A 22663-nucleotide genomic window follows, 5' to 3' on the forward strand; every position below is an offset into this window, starting at 1 on the left:
AGTGAAAATTTTAGCTCTCACTTTCTTCATTCTGAAGATAGGCGCAGGTATGCAAATGAAGTTTGTTTGAAGCCAGACTGCTTAATCCTGAGCTACCGTTAGTCTGTTGCTATGAAATTCTTCCTATTGATTGTAGAAAAACTTGACAATTCGTATCATCAAATCACGATAGTTCAGGTTTCCACCCCTACCTATTAGTAAAAGAAATCGAAAGGGTAATTTAATATGAATGGGACTAATGAAACATGACAAGTAACAAATTTTTGCGGAAGCGCCCCTTCTTGATTCATGCTTTGTTTGCATAGTACAAAGATAAGCAACCATCAACCACAAAAAAATCCTTCTCTAAGATATGGAGTGCTTTGTGTGTCTGAAAGATGAACCAGATGACTTGGTATCTCCAGGAGCCAATGAAGTGCGGTTTGTGAACTCCCAGATGTCTCAGAGCTCCTGTTCTCTCCAAGTCCTTTACCAACAACCCACAACTTCTCAAATATTCTCCTTGACCGTGATGGCAACAACTGCACAATACTTTGGTTATTTTTGTTGCTCTTAATTAATTTTCCACTCTTCTGGAATTGTTCATCTTTTAACTTCATTCGATTCATCTGTTTCTTGAGTGGTCCATGGCGGTCATCTTCCTGTTCCACTGCCGCTTTCTCCTATTCTTCATTTGCGGTTGTTATGGACTGTGAAGCATCCTGGGTACTGTTGTTAGGGAAATGAACCCTGGCAGCAGCTCTAACCTCTTCAAAAAAGAGAACTTGCACCACAACTCAAAGTGGCAGTCATTCATTCTGTGCTGCATGCATAGATGCATCCATTGTCAGTTTTCTGACATCCATCAGCCCACATGTCTTCTTGCTTTCAGCCTTTGTTAAGCCTGGGTGCTCCAGATGATTTATAAAAAAACCAGCACTTCATCATCAGTAATGTATCTATTATGATCAAATTCACAAGAGTAAATATCTGTAAGGATTTAACAAAATAGGTGTTCAGATACAAGAGGTTTACCTTCAAGTACTCGTCAATGGCTTTGTACAGTCCATCGTGAATTGGTCTTGCAGCATAAGGAATTGACTCTGCCAAGTCGATGAAACCCGACAGAGAAAGATTTGAGTCATGCGTGATTTCCTTGAGGTAACCATCAATTAATTTTCCGACAGCCAAAAAGTGCCCATGCCCCAAAACAATATATCAGTTCCTTGGTCTTTCCTCTCAACATCCAAACCTCGGCTTGACTTTTCCTGCATCATATATTGGTTCAGAATGGAATGGACCAATTCAACATCATATAAAGTGGTTTGAGGAGATCGTGCTGGGATCAATAAATCTTTAACAGAAGCCTCGTGAAACTTTAAACTGATCCTCTTAACCAGATCGTCTCTTGATGAATCATCCACACCAACTAAGATGGCCACTTTCAAAAGTTTCAGCAAGAAACTACATGAACAACCGAGGCCTTTGTCTGAAGGCAATAAGCAAACAATTGTTTCCACCAGAAATTTGTATCTCCTGGTATAAGCATCAGAGAAATCAAAGTGTCAATAGAATCCGTCAACCATCTAACTGCATAGGTCCTCAGTGCCTCACCAATCACTGAACCATCCATTCTTCCTTTGGATTTCCAGTAACCATGACTCGCTTGTAAAGGTCAATCTCCAGCTCACATATATCTTCTACCCACCAATCCTTTGGAACAGAATCATTTTTCTCCCCAAACTTTACATGGTCCTCAAGTAATTTATCAGGCATTGATAATTTCCGGTTATATGTGTAGGACCATGTAGTGTTTGAAGGGTCCACAGAGGTTATTGATGCAATGGAATCTATACATCTTCCAGCAATCTTTAGATCTTCAGACCATGGAAGAAGGGATCTAGTGGTTTGGAGAACAATAATGGAATCTTTCCAGCTATGAAAAATACAGGAATTGAGAAACACATCAATTTTAAAAATTAAATTTCCTCGTTCTACATCCTCAGTCATCTCAAGATATTCAGCTGCGCAATGAGCAGCCACAACATTGTACGCATTAAGAGTAACTGTCATTCCATAGCAGAATTTTGCACAAATTTCAAAGGCTTTTGGCCCTCCAGGAAAATCAACCATATTAATTTCATCAGAATTTCCCTCACCAGCATTCTGCACTAGTTTCTGCAAGCGATTGCTCTTACACAAGAGTGGAAACTGCAAAGGCATATATGAGGAACAACATTATAAATCAGGGCACCCCATGCAGTGGTAAGGAAAAGGAAACTTTTCTGAGAATATATAATTATGATAATTTGAAACAAAGCATCATACTTTAGAAAGTCATTTCAACAGGCATTATTAGAGCTACAAGGCAATTATTAGCTAGAAAGATAACATAAAGAATCTCATGCTTCTACCATATTCAACCTTTGCAAAGAGGAATCTGTACCTTGTGAAGATAGAACTTCACTTCACCAACATTGATGACAACATCCATAGTCAGTTCAGATGTCACATACCTGCATGACAAAACTAAAGTGCTAAGCGCAAAAATAGAGATAGAGTAAGCCTGCAAACCATTTCATCTAATGTGAGACACCAGTAAAACCCAAGATTATCCAAAACACGAGCTACAATTAATTGCATGGCAAATTCAAACTCGTTACCAAGCAGCTATATGTTAACTCATTAATATGTTAATGAAGTAATAACAGACTCATTTGCAACTACAAGCACCCTGCTATCCAAAGAAATGAATAAGACTAAAACATCACAGATTCAACAAATGATTTATACTTTTATCTCTTTTAAAACAAGGGTTAAACCAAATATTAGATCTGGGGCGGTACTTGAAAAAACTTCTAGCAACTAAAAAATAGCACATTTCCTGGTAGCTCAGTCCCTCCACAGGTTAGGTACTCCATACACATGTTTTCAAGAGGCAAGGACCCAAAAAGAAAAAAGTTGAGTTCTAATAAGGTCATTAAAGCTATGATTCTAGCCCTTGTTAATATGCCACACCAAATAATTGAGGAAAAGATCAGTACTCTTCTCACTTATTATTTTCGTTGCTAGGTACAATCTAAGGTCTTTTACATTACAACCATATATCACTGGATTTTTAACTATGTTATTTATAGTTAACAACCTATAAAATATACTGAAAAGATCTCCACATTCTCTTTTCTAATCAACAAACCCAAAACCCAGTGTTTACTCTAAATCTACCAACCATCTTAACATGTGTTTGGACCTAGGGTTATGGAAGTCATCCCAATTCAAGAATAAGGCTGTTGATATAACGTGTAATTAGGGTTGTAGAAAGAGAGGGGAAGAAATGAGGGTTTAGGCAGCTTTAGCTTTGGGCAGCCTTAGGACAGATTTGGGACGTATCCAGCACCTTGAATAGCTGAAAGTAGGAGGCCCTGGCACATCAAATTGTTGGTTTGTCCTTATGAATACCCTTTATCAGTAAAATCAAAGTTAATTTACTCGTTTCCTCAAATTTCTTGCAGTGTTTGGGTGTGTTTACTATTGATTGATTGAATATCGGCTGGGTTCCTAACACCATGCATTTGAAAGGTAATGCACATGCAAGAGGTTCGTCATTCCATTATTAAAACTTTCCTTGTGACAACTCAACAAGGTGATAGTTAATACTATCCATCCCACATGCAAAAGTCTCTATCTCAACAGGGAGATAGATAATGTGTTCAATCCAAGATAAGTTAAAAACCACCTATCATTCCTTGTTAAAATAAGAAATTGTTAACTGTATGTGGAACAAAAACAACTGTTTACATAAAAGAAACACATTAATGATTAAACTCCTCCACCCTTTATGCCTTTACGACATCTGGGCCACTAAAATCTCTTAAAAAAGGACAGTTGGACCTCTGGACCATCCCCCAGATACCCTTCTCTCTTTTCTTCTCATCCACTTTTACTCTCACCCATCATAATACAAATTATAATAATCATGTTTCTTCAAAAACACCCATGTGGTTAAGCTCTTACTTTCTATCATTGAAGTGTTAAATCTCCATCGAGTAAAGCATCAACCTTGTGCACAACTCTAAATAATATCTTAAAAAATAAAAAAGAGAATTTAAGCCAAAAGGTAGAACATATTGCATCTAGCAAGCACAAGGTCAAGTTCATCGGCAACAAACAGAGAATTCTTTTTTCTTTTTTGAAACAAACAGAAATAAATGGGAATCAAAGGAGTGTTCTTGAAAGTATATTGAAATTGAGAAAAACAAAAGAGTAAAGCTTCTGACCTGATGCATTTGCTATCAGCTTGAAACGCATCAGGCTTGGAACCCAGCTTCATAAACTTCATTTTGTCCGGAAATTATTCTAACAAATTTCTTTAAAGAGTTGCAGCAAAAACCTTCAAGAAAGCATAAAAACAAAAACAAGGCTCCGGCTTTCGCTGAAACCACCCATCAAGTCTCTTCCTTGCTGTCGTATTCCAACACTTCCTCTCTCCGTTAATTACCAAACTAAGACAAAACCAGTTGAAGAAACCAAGAATAAAGACCACAAATGGCCTCTCTCTCTCTCTCTTTTTTTTTTATAACTCTTATCCCTGTCTATCCTAACATGGGACTGCACTCCTAAATAGCTCCCTTCTTAATCCTCCTCGAACCCATCCTCCATTTTGAGTCTTCGACGCTAGAATATTAAATAAAAACAAAGCTTTGCGTCAGAAGGAGAGGAAGAAGAAGACGAGAAAGAACAACTCTTTCTCCATCACTCTTATCTATAGATAAGAAATCATAAATTCTGGCCGCCTTTGGTTTAAATCAGCCTGATCCGCTGAAGATCTTCTCTTCTCTGTCTTCTCGCCTCAATCACTCACTAGCCACTCCTTTCCTTTCCCATCGACACGAATCTCAAAAATCAAACGTGACGAATCATTATCGTCCCATCTATCCACATCCTATTCTGACACACACACCACACCACACCACTCGTGTCAACAAATGAAAGCTTTTCGTGCTGTGATGTAGTGTGTCCGTGGCTTCTTCGTGGCAACGTAATGCAGTGAATGTGTATTGGGGAGGGAGAGCGAGAGGATTTTTTTGATTCCCCGTTTTGCCCTCACCGTTTTGGGTTTGGTTTATTCATCATGGATTCCAGCGGAATCAAGTTGTTTTACCTCAGCTTGAATCATCAGGATTCAATTCGAATATGAGTTCGTTTAAATTAGTGTACATTTTCATTGGAGATCTGTTGATAGTGAATGATACATTGAATTTGAATCATATTAGTTTGAGTTTAATTTACTTTTTTATATATAATTAATTTAAATTCATTGAAATTAGTCAAAAATGCTGTTAAAAATATTTAAAGATATTAAATTATATTATTAAAATAAAATTTTAAATTACATGTCAATTTAAATAAATTGATTAAACTATAATTCGATGTTAATAAATATTATTTTTGATAAAAATAAATAACTTAATAAAAAAATAAATAGAATTTATTGAATCATTTAACACATTTAAATAATTAAAACCGAGCTGACTAAGCTCGAATCAATCAGACTTCCTCCTTTTAGTTTGGTTTCGTTTCTTTCCGTTTGACGCGTTGCATTGTCTTTTGACCTTCTTTACGCCGAGCTGTTAGGTATGATCCACTGCTGCACCGGTATTTTACGGTTCTCTGATTCCCCCGGCTTTGTTCCGCCTCGTCTGCCTAAGGTCGGTATCTTCTGTTGCTTGCTTCATGCTCAAGTGGGCGTATACAGTAATACTCGCTTGTGTATTAGTAAAAATCCAACTAACAAAGATACTTCCGCTCAAAAATTTAAAAAAAAAAAAAATAATAATTAAAAATAATTACAGAAATTGATTAAGATTTATATATAACAAAAGTGCTATATGTACAAACTGATCATAATCCTACTATTTTATTGGTTTGATCAGTAGAATTAGATTTTATTTAAGTTTAAATTAAACAAACCGAAACGGAATTAAGAAAAAAAAACTATAATTAAAAAGAGTAGGCGTTGAAGAAACCATAAAAAATAAATAACTACGAGAAAAAGAGAAAAAGTTCCAAAACAGATGTAATGGGTGATAGCTCCGGTGGTGATGGTGTTTTGGTAGGGAATTTACCAAAATTGTTGGTGTTGCAGAAAGATCAGGGGTGAAAAGTTACTCTAGAATCAGAGAGCGAAGCTATGTGCAACTATTGGATCCGAGTCCACCCATGACGGGTCGATCCGATCCGATTTGATTAACTGTCAAATGGTAGTTATTAGCAGTTATTATTAGCAGTTGGACTTTTATATAAAGTCCTAACTGCCTCTGAAAACAAAATGATGAGAAGATGATAAATGAGAGAGAACGCCATTTTTACAGTAAACTTTTCTCTCATGTCAAAACCAGTGCACAGTAAATTAGTCTCTCAAATGAAAATCAGTACGTGGATAAATGACGTCGTGGAAATAGACTAACGTCAACACTTCGTGTAAAATTTGAAAACGTTTCATCGAAAACAGAAACGGGTACGTAAATTCGTATTTACAAATTTCACAGATTATGATCCTGACATGTTTAATTGTTTCTAATAGCAACATTGCATAAAAAGAAGTATAGAGCCCCAACACCTTCCTAGTTCAATTATATCTCACCTAAGATTAGGAGAAATACAAAGTATCGTCTACTCAATTTTCTAAACTCAAACACTAATTCAAAAGCCAATTTTCCTTTAGAAAAAAACAAATATAATAACATACTTATCATTTCTCTTTCCAAACTAAAAACAAAATAATAATAAATATAAATCATCATTTCTCACAAGAAAATGTGTGCTCTAACAAATACGATTTTACAAATTATATTTTTTTAACGTGATTCAAGCCTCAATCTTATCATATTAGGTGTGATTTCAATGATTCTAATTGGAAGTCGAATCTTGATTACAGTTTTGATCATTACACCTTAATTGATGCAAAGATTGAGTTAAATTGACAATAATAGTAATTAGGGGGTAATATGATAATTTTATAAAAATAAAATAGTTTAAATAGAATAATAATTTATTATATTAAATTTGTGACTGGTTTCTTCTGTTAGTAAAATTATATATGGCGGATGAAATTATAGTTTAGCCATTAAAGGGGTGAAAACGTGATGTTCCTGGATCTTGGGTGAAAATTTAATTTACTCTTTTGTACATGTACTAATAATGTTTATTCGATTGAGTATTAATTTATTTCTAATTTGAAATTGTCGGATTACATGACTAGAGATTGACATTAATTGAATCAAGTTTGAAAATGACTTAAATCTAATTTGAAAGAAAAATGAGATGGTTCAAATTTAACTCAAGTTTGTTGAATTAAAGTTAAGGGTAATTTAGAGTTTGACTTAACTTAAGTTTGTTGAAAGAATTGATACTGTCTAAATGACATAGATCCAAACAAAGAGTCTCGACTCTTTGTTTAGATTTCATCAAATTCATACATCGTCGACCGAAGGAAAAACATCAAAGGGAGAGTTGACATTGGGAGGAAGAAAGATCGACCATTGCTCACTGGAAATTCATTAGTGAAATTTGAAAACCTTATATAATGGGGAAAATATCATTTTTTAAAACTTAATTTTGGAGAAAAAATTATTAGTTTTTCAAATTAAAAGGTACAATGATATAAATTTTTATTTTTAAATATTATTGTTAAATAATAATTTTATCTTTAACTTGAAAATTTTAATAAAATTTAACTCATTGATAGGTATTTAAAATTTTGAAAGTTGAAGAATAGGAGTTTGAGATTTCACTATACATTGGATGAAAATTAATTTATTTTTAATTTGAAATTAACTGATTATATAATTAGGGATTGACATTAATTGAGTTAAGTTTGAACATGATTTAAATTCAATTCATAAGAATAATAAGGTTGTTCAAATTTAACTCAAGTTTGTTGAACTAAAGTTAAAGGTAACTCGAGTTTGATTTGATAATAAGTTTGAAGTTCTAAGCTCAACTTGAGTTTACAACATAAATTTATGATTTAAGTTTATAATTTATAGACAAAACGATACTGTTTTGTCCAATAACCAAAATAATATCATTTTTATAATTTTTTAATATAATTTAAAATAGATTATAAGTTAAATTTAAACCAAATTAAATCATTTACTAACTCCCGAAGATTAAACTGAATTTTCTGTAATTCAAATTTGATTGAATTTAAAAAATAAAATGACCATTCCAATTTAATCCGGACTCAAATTTGATCTATGCGAATCCAAATAGGCAAACCAAACCGATTCCAACCAGCGGTCCACCCTATTGACATAATGCTTAATAGACCTATGAGCTAATTAGCTGGTCCCACACGATGAGAAAAGGTCAGAAAGAGACCTAACGTGGCAAAATCAGAGGGGATCATGAAAATTCACCGTACCAATTAGCCCATATCAAACCGGAGAGAAGTCGAGGTTCTCCGGTCTCGTGTTCAGCGTCTGCTTTGCTCTCTTCCTCCATTTATATAAACACAACGGATCTATAAAATTTTCCCATCTATTTTCCCTGGAAACGAACGAACGCCATGGATTTTCGAAGAAGATCCACGACCATCTCTGCACTTCTTCTGCTTCTCAATCTCATACATGGCTCCTTCTGCTTCTACCTCCCCGGTGTCGCTCCCGAGGACTTCCTCAAGGTCAACTTTCGTCATTTGAATTATCTCTTGATGTTGTTTGATCTGAACTGAACCTTAGAGATTTGTTTTAGTTATCGATGATTTGGCTGTTTGCATTGGAAGTCGTTTTTGATTTTAGTGTTCGTTGGATGTAATGCTGATGGATTTGTGGTTAGTGTAGTGAAGAATCTGTTGATATTTTGATTGTGAAAACTATGATTATTGGTAAATAGAGTTAGATTCAAATGAGTTCAAAGTTTGTATTCATGGGATTCGATGTTCCATGATGAAACATTGTGGTAGCTTAGCTGAAATTGTTGAAATGACTTAAGAGCTTTGGTTGTTGGTGAATGGGATTCTGATAGGAGTCTCAACAATTATCCAATTCATCAACCAATGTAAATAAAGTAATTGACAAAGAAACGAATAAAATAGTTGTAATTTGTATTGAATGTTGCTGTGTTCACACAGAACAGTAAGGCTCTTACATGAGCATCCCCCACAATCAGTAAAAAGAAAGCTAAAACACTCCTAGGTTCAGCTTCCAAGAGGCTGAAATCTCTCCCTAAAATTGTCGAGCTCTTGAGAGGCTAGACATTCTCCCTTAATCAGCCAAAGCTGCCCTGAAAACTCAAAACAATAATACCTTCCTTTCCATACTTCCCATGCCTTCCCCTTTATTCCTTTCCCACCAATGTATTAACTCTGAATCTACAATGCAGTGGAAAATGTCATTTTGTATCTTATATTTCCGGATTTATTGCTAATAATTGAAGGCAGGAGTAAAAATTTGGAAATGATTTTTTATCATTAGTTGAAGTGAAAAGATTTTGATCAGTGTTTTGATATTGTATTCTTTCATATATTATTTATTTATTGGCATTCTGAAATATTGCTATTTGACTAATTCCAATTAGATTTAATTGGGAATTGGCTGTGATTAAAGGTTTTCTTTTTTTTTTTTTGGGTGCAGGGAGATGAGTTGAAGGTGAAAGTGAACAAATTGACCTCTACAAAGACCCAGCTTCCTTACTCTTATTATTCTCTTCCGTACTGTCCACCAAAAAAAATAGTGGACAGTGCTGAGAATCTTGGGGAAGTGCTTCGTGGTGATCGCATTGAAAACTCTCCTTATGTGGTTGGTTTCTACTGACACCATATTCTTCTAATTATGGTTGTTGGCATTTTTGCTGAGTCAAGATTTTGCAGTTAAAAATGAGGGAGCCACAAATGTGCAATACTGTTTGTCGGATTGTGCTTGATGCCAAAACTGCAAAGAAGTTCAAGGAGAAGATTAATGATGAATATCGCGTCAATATGTATGGGACTGATTTATTTAGATATTTGAATATAGCTTCTTATTTCATTGAGATATGTGTTGAAGTTGCTATTCTAACAATCTATCATGCACACTACAGGATCCTTGATAACCTTCCTCTGGTTGTTCCCATAAGAAGAAGAGATCAGGAATCTCCAACTGTTTATCAGCTTGGCTTTCATGTTGGTCTAAAAGGCCAATATACTGGGGTATATCCATTATTTGTTAGCGCTGAAGCTTCTTTTTTTCTTGTTCCTTTTTCGTTTTAATGCTCATTTTCTGCTTTTACTTACTTTCTCATGATTAAAATAGAGCAAGGATGAAAAATATTTTATCCACAACCATTTAGCATTTACTGTCAAGTATCACAAAGATTTGCAGACTGACTCTGCAAGAATTGTGGGATTTGAGGTTAAACCATTCAGGTTGGTTCTTCTGGGTTTTCTTCTTGTTTACTGTTCACTGTTATACTTGTGGTGATAGCATGTGTGTATGATTTTCCTGTAATTCGCAGTGTAAAACATGAATATGAAGGGAAATGGGATGACAAGGTTCGTTTAACAACTTGTGATCCCCATACCAAACACACGGTTGTTAATTCCAACTCTCCTCAAGAAGTTGCTGAGAACAAAGAAATAATATTCACATACGATGTTGAGTTCCAGGTGTGTTCCCGCATGTTGAACTTTTACCTGTTGTCTTTAGTACTTTGTGCTCAGTCACTTGAGCAAATTTTTTTTTTCCCAATTTGGGCTCATTACGCTCAAGCTTGAGTTAGGCAATCTGTGTTTCTACTTAATCTGGACCTTCCTGGCTGAGGGGTTGCTGAGCTTAAATTTATTTATCAAATCTTCCCATGTCAAGTGGCAGAGAATGATGGGCTGCTCCCTACAATATTAATTCTCATCTTTTAATGTCCTGATATCTTCCTTGCAGGAAAGTGATGTGAAGTGGGCGTCAAGATGGGATGCATATCTTCTAATGAACGATGACCAAATACACTGGTTCTCCATTGTCAATTCTTTGATGATAGTTCTATTCCTCTCAGGCATGGTGGCTATGATAATGCTACGGACACTATACCGTGACATTTCTAAGTACAATGAACTTGAAACCCAGGAAGAAGCTCAAGAAGAGACAGGGTGGAAGCTTGTCCACGGAGATGTTTTCAGGCCCCCAACCAATTCTGATCTACTGTGTATCTATGTTGGAACAGGTGTTCAGTTCTTTGGAATGCTACTTGTTACTATGATCTTTGCCGTTCTTGGCTTCCTCTCCCCTTCATTCCGAGGCGGGCTTATGACAGCCATGCTCCTTCTTTGGGTCTTTATGGGCCTTTTTGCTGGTTATGCCTCAGCTCGTCTGTACAAAATGTTCAAAGGATCAGACTGGAAGAAAACTGCTTTCAGAACTGCAATCATGTTCCCTGGAATTGTTTCTGCCATTTTCTTTGTCTTGAATGCTCTTATTTGGGGCCAGAAATCGTCAGGAGCAGTGCCATTTGGGACAATGTTTGCTCTGATTGTCCTATGGTTTGGTATATCACTCCCACTTGTATATGTGGGTAGTTATGTTGGTTTCAAGAAGGCAGCAATTGAGGATCCTGTGAAAACAAATAAAATCCCAAGGCAAATTCCAGAGCAGCCATGGTACATGAACCCGATCTTCTCAATTCTAATAGGAGGAATCCTTCCATTTGGAGCTGTCTTCATCGAACTCTTCTTCATCCTTACCTCAATCTGGCTGAATCAGTTTTACTACATCTTTGGCTTCCTCCTCATGGTCTTTTGTATTCTCATTGTTACTTGTGCTGAAATAACCATTGTGCTCTGCTACTTCCAGTTGTGCAGCGAGGACTACCTTTGGTGGTGGAGGTCATATCTCACCTCAGGCTCCTCTGCATTTTACCTCTTCCTTTATGCTACATTCTACTTCTTCACAAAGCTTGAAATCACCAAGCTGGTTTCTGGGGTGCTATACTTCGGATACATGCTGATTGCTTCTTATGCATTTTTTGTCCTAACCGGTACCATCGGATTTTATGCCTGCTTGTGGTTCACCCGGCTCATTTACTCATCGGTAAAAATCGATTGATTGATGCAACTGGGTACAGGGTCAGAGATTTCTTCTTCGCTTCATCATGGATCATCATCTCAAGGTGAGATATAAACTCTCATGTTCATTTTTGGATGGAGGAGATTACAAGTCTGTTTTATACAACATTTTATCTTTATTTTTGTTGAACACCTTTCTAATTTAGGTTGTGAGGAGGCTTGTGATTATATTCAATCTTATATTCTTTTTAGCCTGCTCTGGTAATCATTTTGAATCGAGTAGTGTTATGTGTACAATTTTGTGTAAAAATAATGACGTATCATTATGTGATTGGACAGTTGAAAATTAAAATAAAATAACATTCAATCATATAATAACACCTTATTGTTTGTACACATAGTATTATTATTTTGAATTATATTATCCATGTTTAATGTATTTGAATTGGTTCAAATTCAAGTGTAAGAATATCTGTTCTTGGGTGCTCTAGGAGACGAAACATTTGCATATACTGAATACACAAAATGCACCTTTTTGAATTTTACCGATATGAACCTGTGTAAAGAGTGTAATTAAGAAAGTTAACAGAAGAAAATTAGTAAAAGTTAATGGAGAATTAGGTTTTTGAAAATTACGATAGGCATTTGACTACCATCTAAGCAATGCAAATAATCACACCAGAACTTAGAAAACAGACTACTTCCTCGGATGAGTATCCTCCGGCCAGGCGACATTAGCCGACACCTTGGCAACATCACAGGCGTCAGCTTCAGGCTTTTTCTTAGCATATAGCATTAGGTATCCCAGCGTAGCAACGATGAGGAAGCCGGCAACTGCCATGGTGGTGGGGCTGAATGGCAGATTGCGTCTTTGGTGTAGCACTTCACCAGGGTGTTGACCTGGTGGCCGCCTGGATCCTTCCACACCTGCTTTCTTCACTTCTTCAGGACTCATCTTGTGGGTGTCTGCATTTCTTCTCCAGTCTTCTTCTTCCCCTGCCATGTCTCTCAACTTCTCTTGTTTTCTGAAACTGAATGGGGGTGGTTAAATCTGCCTCGGGGTGAAACTGTCTTGCCACGTTTGGGTAGTTGGTGCTAGCACCAAGGTTTCATTTCTCTACACGTACCGGTTGCGTGGTGTTGTTGCACACTGACAAGTCTCATCGCTGTATGACTTTATCAGTAAAATATTTATATATGTTAACATCATGGTTGTAAATATTGCACAATATCTGATACGAGTGGGACGATATGATCATAGATGGAAAATCATATGGATTTTAAAGTGCATCAAAATTAATAGATATGATGGTTGCATTGAAAGATATGATGTGTATCGATTTTTACCAATAATTTTATTAATACATCCTTATGAAGAAGTGACATGGCATTAGAGTTTATGTGAAGGATTATAAATTTTGAAAATATTTATGATATTTTTAAAAATAATATTATGATTTATAATACATTTTGCAATACATAATACAACAAATTAGCTATGATACTTGATTTGATTATATCATGGGTGATTTTTTTTGCATTGTTGACATTGAGTAGACTCAATTCTAATTTTTTTTTTAATTTATATTAATAAAAAAAGATGAAAAACTTTGTGGAAAACATGACGCAAATATAAAAAAAAACATTTGAGAGAGAGATTTTTTTTTTTGTTTTTTTACAAAGAAACTCTTACATAAATTGTAATATCTTTTAATTAAATGAAAATTTCTCAAATTTATTAATTGATATAATCGTTACATTAAATAAGTTTAATATCAATTTCTTTATAAGTAATTTTGAATCTATATCTCTATAGTTAAAGCAAACTTTTATTTGCATCTGTGCACTTTTTAGAAATCAAATTAATGAAATTTTAGGTGGTTGATTTTATAATTATTATCTTAAACAAGATAATAGTTTAGTTTTGATACCTTTTTTAATGGAAAACTAACTTTTTGCTACCTTTTTCATCTTTGCCCAATTTTTAGCCTTGGGAGTACTGGACAACTGAGACTTCTAGAATTTAGTGTAACAGTACAAAGATTTTAAAAAACGAATTTCACTTTTTCTTTCGACCGTTACCTGTGTCTTTACCGCCTTTTCAGAAACAAATTAACCGTTGCCTCCTTTCCTCGGCAACGTCCAAATACATACCCCACCAACATAGTCAGGAAAGGCCACGCGGCAGACCTGCCATCCTCTTGACGTTTGTAACGGCTACTTCTTCTCTCTTTTCTTTTCTATAAATTTAACAAAACGAAATCCTTCAAAAGCCATCAAAACATTCACACTTCCACATCCACCAATTCAAGCTGCTGCTGCTGCTTCTTCTTCTCTCAGTTCCTATGGCTTCTTTTTCAGTCATCCTCGCCTCCTGTGTGATGCTTCTTCTCTTCTTCACCTTCTGTGAAGCTAGAGATATCGTGGTCGGTGGCAAAACAGATGCATGGAAAGTCCCTTCTTCAGAATCTGATTCTCTCAATCACTGGGCTGAAAGTTTCCGTTTCCAAGTCGGAGATTCTCTTGGTAATATCACGTTCTTTCTTTCAATTTTAGTAAGTGATGCCGGTTAGAGCCTGCTGGCTTGAATTGTTGTATTCAAGTTAAAGTTTCAATACGGTTGTTTAGTTTAAGTTCGGTTTTTTTTTTTTTTTTTTTTTAAATATTGTTTATAATATTTGTTATGTCAATGAGATCTATTATTATTTGTCTTAATAATGATTTCGTCTTGAGTTTGACATAATCAATAAGACTTAAATTTAAGTTAATCTCATATTTAGGTTCAGTTTGTCCGAATTCAGTTTTAGTGTCGATGACTCACTCAGGTTTTGTTCCTATTTAGTAAAATTGATTCAAATCTGATTAGGTCAAAAAGTTAACTATCAAAATTATATTCGAAATGGATAATCCAATCCAAGGAAAGGTTACTACCGGCACTTATATTTGTTTACAAAATGTCCCATTAAACCTTTTTTTTTTTTTTTTTTTCTCTCTCTCCAGTGTGGAAATACGATGCTCAGAAAGACTCGGTGCTGCAAGTGGCCAAGGACGCATATGTTGATTGCAATACTACAAACCCAATTGCAGAGTACAAGGATGGGAACACCAAGGTGGAGCTGGACCGATCTGGGCCCTTCTACTTCATCAGTGGAGTGAAGGGAAACTGTGAGAAAGGTGAGAAGTTGGTTGTGGTGGTTCTGTCTTCAAGGCACAGACTCATTTCTCCGGCACCTTCTCCAGTGGAGTTTGACGGTCCGGCTGTCGCTCCAACAAGCGGCGCTTCAAGCCTGAAGAGTGCCTCGTTGGTTGTGTTAGGTGTTGCTTTTGCAGCCTGGGGGTTGTTTTAAATTTGGTTGAGCAGAGAAAAATTATTATTTCATTCTTTTTTGTTTATTTTTTATTCTTTTTATTATCATTTATTTTCTTTTAAGTTATGAATGATATTTGGCATCCCGATTAAAGAGTCAGTTTTAAGTATTGACCGGTGTTTTGAATGATGGCCTGACCTATGATCCATACAAGTTTTAAAACAATAATGCCAAAAAGGGCTTCCATTCATCACCTGAAAATTCAAGAAGATTGCAAAGGTGTGCTACAAGAGAAAAATTCATGTTGTCATTAAAAACAAGAACACAGAAGTATCACCAATTCAACGACCATTCAAGCTCGGATCAATGTTAAGCTTGATCCCTCTTGTTGCATCAACTTTACTGCATTAAAAAATTGATCCTGATGGTTTACTTTTTCTTCAATTGTTCATACAAAATTGATTTTGATTTTAAACTAACTGTTTTGAATTTAAACCAAACTTGAATAAGCCATTGTTCGGGTTCGAATCCACCCTGGCTTGGAAGTCCAAAATCATAAAAGATACTTTGGCAATTGAAGGGTGTCTAAAAATCCACCATTTCAAATGGTATTGTCATTTGTCAGATGTAGTTTCAATACCTGAGAAAAAAAAATTGTAAAAGCTATTATTGTCATTTGTCAAAGCTAAACAGACAACACACACCAACATGAGCAATGAAATTTTCTTCACATTTCATTTAGTCTTTTTCTCTTTCTGCACACAAATTTTTGATCCCTGATTTTCAAGCAAATGGAGGATTCCTATTTTGATACAACGGCAGCCACTTTTGAGTCATTTTTTCTTCAGATTTTGAATCAGAGTCAGTTGATCTGGATTGCGAGGATTGTTCACTGGCAGATGAAGTCGACTCAGTGGGTTTCTTGAACTGGACTATGATCATAGTCATATTGTCACATCCCTCGCCGCTGGCTGTTGATGGTGCCAAGCACCTCTCAAGCACTCTCTCACACACCACAGAAAGCTTGCTTTCCTGCAAGTTTTAGATTGTTCAGTGCTGCTAATAGAGTAAAATGAATAGTCATTGCCGCATAATTTAGACATTTTATATAGACAATTCTTTATGTACTCACTGAATGTAGTTGTTCATGGATAAAATCCACTAACTGCTGGCTTGACATGCAGTCCCTGAACACAATGAACAGAAACATCATTTCATTACTAAATTTAACCTTGACACAACCTTCCAGTTTGGGCAAAGATTGTCTATTCAATCCATGTTGTACACATTAATCACAGACATGAACAGTATCATTAAACATTGGTAACTAGAGGTGTAATAGAGCCGGGCTTGCCTTGATTATTGTCGAGCTGAACTCAAGCTTGAACTTGCTATTAGTCGGCTTGGCTAGAGTAAAAAAGAATAAACCCTTGAAAGTTTCATATATTTCATTTACACTTTTAAAATCTTTTTTCCTAAGTTTGAATATAGAGATAATTGATAAATATATAAATTATAGAATTTAAAAATAATTTTTTGAGCTGAACTCAAGTCAACTCAAGACAAACACTACTCGGCTCGATTGGATTACACCCCTATTGGTAACTTTTTGATGGAATTCTATGGTTATTTTGATACACGGGTTTCCCTACCAAGTTCATTTTGAATTCAAACAATTTATCAAAACACTGCAACATGTTGAACATCAGCATATAGTCTGCGTGCTTGTCCATTAACTACAAAATTAAGGGGATGGCTTTGTTTCTAGAGGCAGATAACACAAATATCGTCTACTCTTAACCTAAAGTGGAAAGGCATAAGATGCTTACCAGACTCCATCACATGCTAGCACAATGAAATCGTCATCATCACACAGCTCAACCTAAAAGACAATACAAAATGAAACAAATATATGACTATTGTTAAATTTTTAAACCAATGAACCAATCTTTCAGAATTTTTTTGGCTTTTCCTTTCATTAGGACTCATGTATACCATCAAAAGGTCAAAAAAAAAAAGGCCGGTGGCACAAAAGCAACTAAGGACCGCTTGAGAAGGGAGGACCATGTGGCTAGTGACAAATGAGGCAGTTATAGGAGAAAGAAAATTAAGAGAGGGGTGCATGAGAGTGCAGAAAGTAAGGAAATTTTGGGGAAGCACTAGGGAGAGAGTCTAGCCTCTCGAAAGCTGGTCCAAGGGTTGATTGTTATTGCTTGTGTGTTGCTGTCTTTTGTAAAGAAGTGCTGTCACTGTCTATCTATCAATTACAGAAAATAGTGAACATCGCACAAAGGAGAGAGTACATACAGTGTCTACGTCTGGATTGGCAGTTACAATTTGCTTTTCAGGTGGCAAAAATTTATTTTGCTTGAATTCCATGTCACCTGCAATTTGCAGAAGAATACAGTTGAAGAACCGATACTGCTCATCCATGCACATGTATACATGTTAGCATTTAACATGCCCACATATATGAATGAGTGAAAATTACTTCTAAACTGAAAGATGATGGCACTAGCCTTGTGCTCAATGCAATCTGAATGCTTTCTTTAGAAAAGCCCAAAATTTAACAACATAACTTCCCCAATTCCAACGTTGAAGATTGTGAGAAATCACAGGCAAGGCATGAGCAACTGATCATGCTACCAAAATTTTGGTGTAAATCTAGAAGAATTATTTAACTAAACGTAAATGCAGCAAGGTGAATTACCTATAGCTCTTGCAAGATTCAGACAACCGTTCACTCGTCCTGCATGTATAAATCCACCAGCTTTTAAAATCCTTTCCTTTTCAGCTTCAAGATCAGGTTTGTGATCCCTTGAGAGATTATATGCCTGCATATGATAAGATATGTTTAAAAAAAAGAAAAAAAAACCCACGATATTCAATCAGAATCTAGGGGAAAATCTATAAAAATAGCATATTTCCAGTGCTCATAATTCTGAAAACCATGACCAGTCTAATAATTAATGATCAAGTTTGGACAGAACATTAACTATGCATGGTGCAGACGCAACAACAATGTGAAAGTCACTGCCCAACACCTTCCAATTAAAATTTGAAAAAAAAAAATTGCATTCACAGAATCTGAACTGAGAAAAACCTAAAACATATTTCACTCAATCGAAAATTACCTGCCCCTTTCTAGATATGACACAGCGAGAATCACCAGCATTTGCAACAATGAGTTGATTGTTTCTGAATACTGCAACACAAGCTGTGCTCCCAGAAGTTGGTCCAGCAAAGTCAGAGTGAGGACCCTAATCGTAGCATTAAGAAAAGTTTAATTTACAGAATAAAACATAAAACTGCATAAAAGATTGACCAAAAACTTAGTAGTCACATATTTATGAGTGATGATTCATGCATGAAGATGATGAAGATGAAAGGTTGAGTGGTTTCCCTTCCAGTCAAAGAAAAAAGAGTGCACCAAACAGTTTTAACCAGTTATAGTAACTTGCACTATTGTAAAATAACATCACCATTATCTAATTTAAGGTAACTAACACCAATCAATGCTTAAACATGTATAAAACTGATAGAGTTCTTATAAAGTATGAGTTACCCAAAAGTTTTAAGAAAAAAATCCAATAAAAATATATGAATTACCATAGGAATTGCTATACCTGATTCAAAATGATGTTTGGTTAGTTCACTGTAGATAAGAATAATTTTAACATAATGCTTTCAGTTATACCTCCTCAAAAGCCCAATCATCAGGGTGATCATTACCACCACTTCTTGGAGGCCATATCAATCCTTCGATCATGCCTGTAAACTTATTTATTTTATCTCCCAAAACAGCTAATTCTCTCCATCCCCTTTGTCCGCGCATCATCTCATCCATTCTGCGCAAGCAAAATAAGCTTTCTGAACATGAACATCAAATTATCATAGATTATTTTTTGTCATCAAAGGGTGGGAATAAAGGTAACTACATCAATTTCTATGTAAGTTCTATTTTGTTATGCAACAAATATTCCACAAAGCATGATAATGGTAGCATAAAAAACTTTACATCATTTATCATAGACAGAACTGCAACTGACCATTGATCATTTTTAGGTTATCCATCATAAGCCTACCGGCTACCACAATTGACACCTCATTCCAAATATGTTAACATCTAAAAGTGTGTTATCAGCTTAAAAGAATTTTCAGAGAGAAGTGAAATGGGGCAAGAAACTCATGTAGTTAACCTGAAGAATGCTCTCTGAACAGAAGTTCCTATATCTCCAGCTTCATAAGCCTCATGCTTGAGGACTTGTATGTGAAGGAACTTTGCACAAAACTTCGCAACCACCTTACCTGCACCAAGTAGAAATAAATGCTAGTTAAACATTCACAGTAATAACTGTTGATGTGGAAAAATAGGTTCATGCCACTTCCTGGTGTGATGAATGTCTGAAAAAATAAAATACAATAAGTTTATAAAGTCTATTGCCAGCAGAGTCAGCATAATGGAGGAAAACCTTAAAGTAGATGTCTTCTATATAACCAAACAAAATCACCATTTAATAAATTAAAGCCCTGGGCCAGACCAAAATCTTCAGATACCCGTCTTGGTAAAAAGCTTGCAGATTCAATATTAAAAAAGGGTACCATCCTTGACATACTAAAAATATAATTTCACTTGCTTTGAGGTTTGACTGAAATACAGGCACACCAAGCTTTTAAGGTTTTTCATCAGTAACCACATAGTTTTCAGGATCTCAAGGTAAGTCCTTTCACAAAATTTTCAATCAACATGGTCTGTATACCCAAATTTCACAGGAAGTCAACGAATTTACTCTAGAATAAAATTTAAAAAAGAATCTGAGATTTCTATTTATATATATTGAAAAAAAAAAATCTAGGTCAACAACTCTGAGACCATGAACTGCAAACAACCTAGAGAATTTTCCTTGTTATGTCACAATTTGACTGCACAAGAAAAGGAGAAAAAAAAAAAAAAGAGAAAAGAGCCAATAAGGCAGTACAGTAAAGACCAGCTATAATCATACAAAATACCTGAACGGTACAACTCTTACCTCCATGGCCATCATAGACACCAAAGAAAGAAGTGGAATTGTCCAGATCAGGGAATGCTGCATGCTAAGAAAATAGATAAAAATTCAGTATGTAACAGCAGACACCTCCAATATCACGAAGAACTTACAATAAACCTATAATTATAATGTATTATTACTAATAGCATGAACATTAAAAAAATTGAGCTACAAGTAGAAAATGCCTACACTGTTTTTTACTACCCAGAAAGGACAGTGGTGGAAATTATAAGCTTTTAGAGACAAGGAATATAAAGAGAAAATAATCACTTAAGAAAAAATAAAGATCAACTGGATGCATACATTAAATAAATCTAGGGCAATCAAATACTCAGACTTCTACATATTGTGATTGTATTGTACTAGTGAAGGAGAAGAAAAAAAAGTCAAATTCTGATATATAACTCACAGCATCTTCCATGGTGGCACGCCACCCTTGCATGGATGATAAACCGTATCTGAGCTTATCATTTTCACCATCTTCTGAGAACTTCTCGGTCTTGGGACTGCTGAGATATATACCCATCTCTGTGTCAAATCAAACAAAAACATCCCAATCAACACATAAGAAAAGGACCTGCCATTGCATCCCACAGCAAAGCTAAATGCAAACTAGAAGTTCCTAACATCCTAACAACTCCAATGTTCAGTTTGATTTGACAGGCGAAATTTTCAAAATTTAGCCAATGAATCTTGTCGTAACAATAGGACCCTGATGAACCAAAACAGTCTGTCAAGTGAACATTAAGCAAGTCAATAACTGTATATCATAAATTGGACATCAAAGCCTTAGGTTTCAAACTCCATTTCATTTCTTTTCTCAGAAGTCCAGTGGCTGTTTAAGGAATATATTTGATCATATAAAACTGACAGCTGAGAGCACATCCTTAAAATTAGAACAACTATAGCAATGATCCAGAAAAAAAAAAAAAAAAAAAGACAAATTTTAATCAAAATATCAACTTGAACAGAAAAACTAGAAAGCCCAGGAGATAGTAAGTAAAGTTATGAATGAACAAATCAAGATCTACATGAAGGAGACTATGGACAAAAAAAACAGAGAGGTACAAGAATTACATTAAAACACATAAACAGCAACAATAACAATAACCAGTGAAATATAAAATAAGAAAATAACAACTACCCAGATGCTAAATTGAGATGCAGAATTCAAAAACAAAAAGATCCAGAGAAGAAATGGCTGAACAGAAGCTTTACGGGGTCCTCACTTACACGCACAAGTGAGATGTCAGTACAGAACAGAAACGATGAGACAAACAGAAAGTTGTGGATAAAACCAAGAAACAATTATTCCCAAAACTAACAAACACCCAGAAGAGAGAATTTTCAGGGAACCTGATAAGAAGATAAAAGAAGGTATTTCGATGACAAGAGCAAGAAAAATTTGACGAAAGAGACGGTGCATATAAACAGAAAGCTCAACAGAGAGAAACGAGGACTTCTTAAGACAAAAGCAGGAGACTATTAATGATCATTGAAGGACATTCACAGGTACAGTATAACTTCTTCTTTCTCTCTCTATTGAATGGAAGAAAATTAAGAAAACTGAAGCAACTGAGTGTGACGTCGTCCAACCATTAAAAAATGAAATAAAATAACAAAATACTACTAAAAATCCCATCTTATCACCGATATTATTCCGGAATTAAAAATAAAGAAAAAAATCATTCTTGTCTACCGTGTTCAAATGTAGCACACAACGGAAAACATGTCTTTTTGTGAAAAATTACATGCATTCATATTTTACTGTAAATAAGGACACGTGTTGTGAAGGGAGTCGCCGAATGATCACGGTTTTAATTCGATTTGACTAAAACATAGATAGAATATAAATATATAATATTCAACCCGCATCAATGGGGTAAACGGAGTGGATAAAATAAACAGTATTATCAGTTGCATAAACTAGATAATCTTAATTCAAACCAAAACTTTAACTTAACATAAATTTATTTGAACAAAACATTAAATTTGAACCGAGGAACTATTTCGATTTGATCGAAGTTGAAGATTCAAAGAAATTCTTGGGTCCACCCCTGACCATCACAGTGGATCAACTCAAAGTCCAAAGACTTACCACTTCTAACTGTTTCACCACTTGCATCCATACGAGTTGTATGAATCACTTACAAACGCCCAGTCATCGTATTTAAGACATGCACTCACAAACTGGTGTACATTTTCTTTTCTTTGATGTCTCTTTCAGGACAGTTCATATGTTAAAAGTTATTGGGTAAGGTTACCATTTGCATAAATGCTCTGTTTTGTTGTTG

At 35.3% G+C, this 22663-nt stretch overlaps 4 protein-coding genes and 1 pseudogene across 6 annotated transcripts; 2 read left to right on the top strand and 3 right to left on the bottom strand.

Moving 5' to 3' along the window:
* Positions 1–104: 104 nt before the first annotated feature.
* Positions 105–5184, bottom strand: LOC123201179 (annotated as a pseudogene).
* A 3202-nt stretch (positions 5185–8386) lies between these two features.
* LOC123199997 (transmembrane 9 superfamily member 8-like) lies at positions 8387–12383 on the top strand. Its single transcript, XM_044615064.1, has 7 exons — positions 8387–8662; positions 9615–9779; positions 9851–9960; positions 10060–10168; positions 10272–10384; positions 10474–10624; positions 10896–12383. The coding sequence occupies exons 1-7, from the start codon at positions 8549–8551 to the stop codon at positions 12051–12053; spliced, it is 1920 nt and encodes a 639-aa protein (XP_044470999.1). The 5' UTR covers positions 8387–8548; the 3' UTR covers positions 12054–12383.
* A 47-nt stretch (positions 12384–12430) lies between these two features.
* On the bottom strand, positions 12431–13148 carry LOC123200001. Its single transcript, XM_044615069.1, has 2 exons — positions 12667–13148; positions 12431–12569 (listed from the first exon to the last, which is right to left on the bottom strand). Exon 1 carries the CDS (start codon positions 13014–13016, stop codon positions 12711–12713), a length of 306 nt encoding a protein of 101 aa, XP_044471004.1. The 5' UTR covers positions 13017–13148; the 3' UTR covers positions 12431–12569; positions 12667–12710.
* A 1119-nt stretch (positions 13149–14267) lies between these two features.
* Positions 14268–15490, top strand: LOC123200000 (early nodulin-like protein 1). The gene is made up of 2 exons (XM_044615068.1): positions 14268–14539; positions 15014–15490. The coding sequence occupies exons 1-2, from the start codon at positions 14359–14361 to the stop codon at positions 15358–15360; spliced, it is 528 nt and encodes a 175-aa protein (XP_044471003.1). The 5' UTR covers positions 14268–14358; the 3' UTR covers positions 15361–15490.
* A 413-nt stretch (positions 15491–15903) lies between these two features.
* Positions 15904–21990, bottom strand: LOC123199998 (probable protein phosphatase 2C 60). 3 transcript variants are annotated; one of them, XM_044615065.1, is made up of 11 exons: positions 21726–21990; positions 20779–20897; positions 20352–20415; positions 19521–19629; positions 19019–19169; positions 18456–18581; positions 18032–18155; positions 17629–17705; positions 17151–17203; positions 16454–16508; positions 15904–16353 (listed from the first exon to the last, which is right to left on the bottom strand). In XM_044615065.1, the coding sequence occupies exons 1-11, from the start codon at positions 21793–21795 to the stop codon at positions 16105–16107; spliced, it is 1197 nt and encodes a 398-aa protein (XP_044471000.1). In that variant the 5' UTR covers positions 21796–21990; the 3' UTR covers positions 15904–16104. The 3 variants fall into 3 exon arrangements, with proteins under 3 accessions (XP_044471000.1, XP_044471002.1, XP_044471001.1); XM_044615067.1 differs by having other exon boundaries at positions 21603–21990; XM_044615066.1 differs by having other exon boundaries at positions 21514–21989.
* Between the last annotated feature and the right edge of the window lie 673 nt (positions 21991–22663).

The sequence above is a fragment of the Mangifera indica genome, chromosome 17, assembly GCF_011075055.1.
Source record: "Mangifera indica cultivar Alphonso chromosome 17, CATAS_Mindica_2.1, whole genome shotgun sequence".
Lineage (NCBI taxonomy): Eukaryota > Viridiplantae > Streptophyta > Magnoliopsida > Sapindales > Anacardiaceae > Mangifera > Mangifera indica.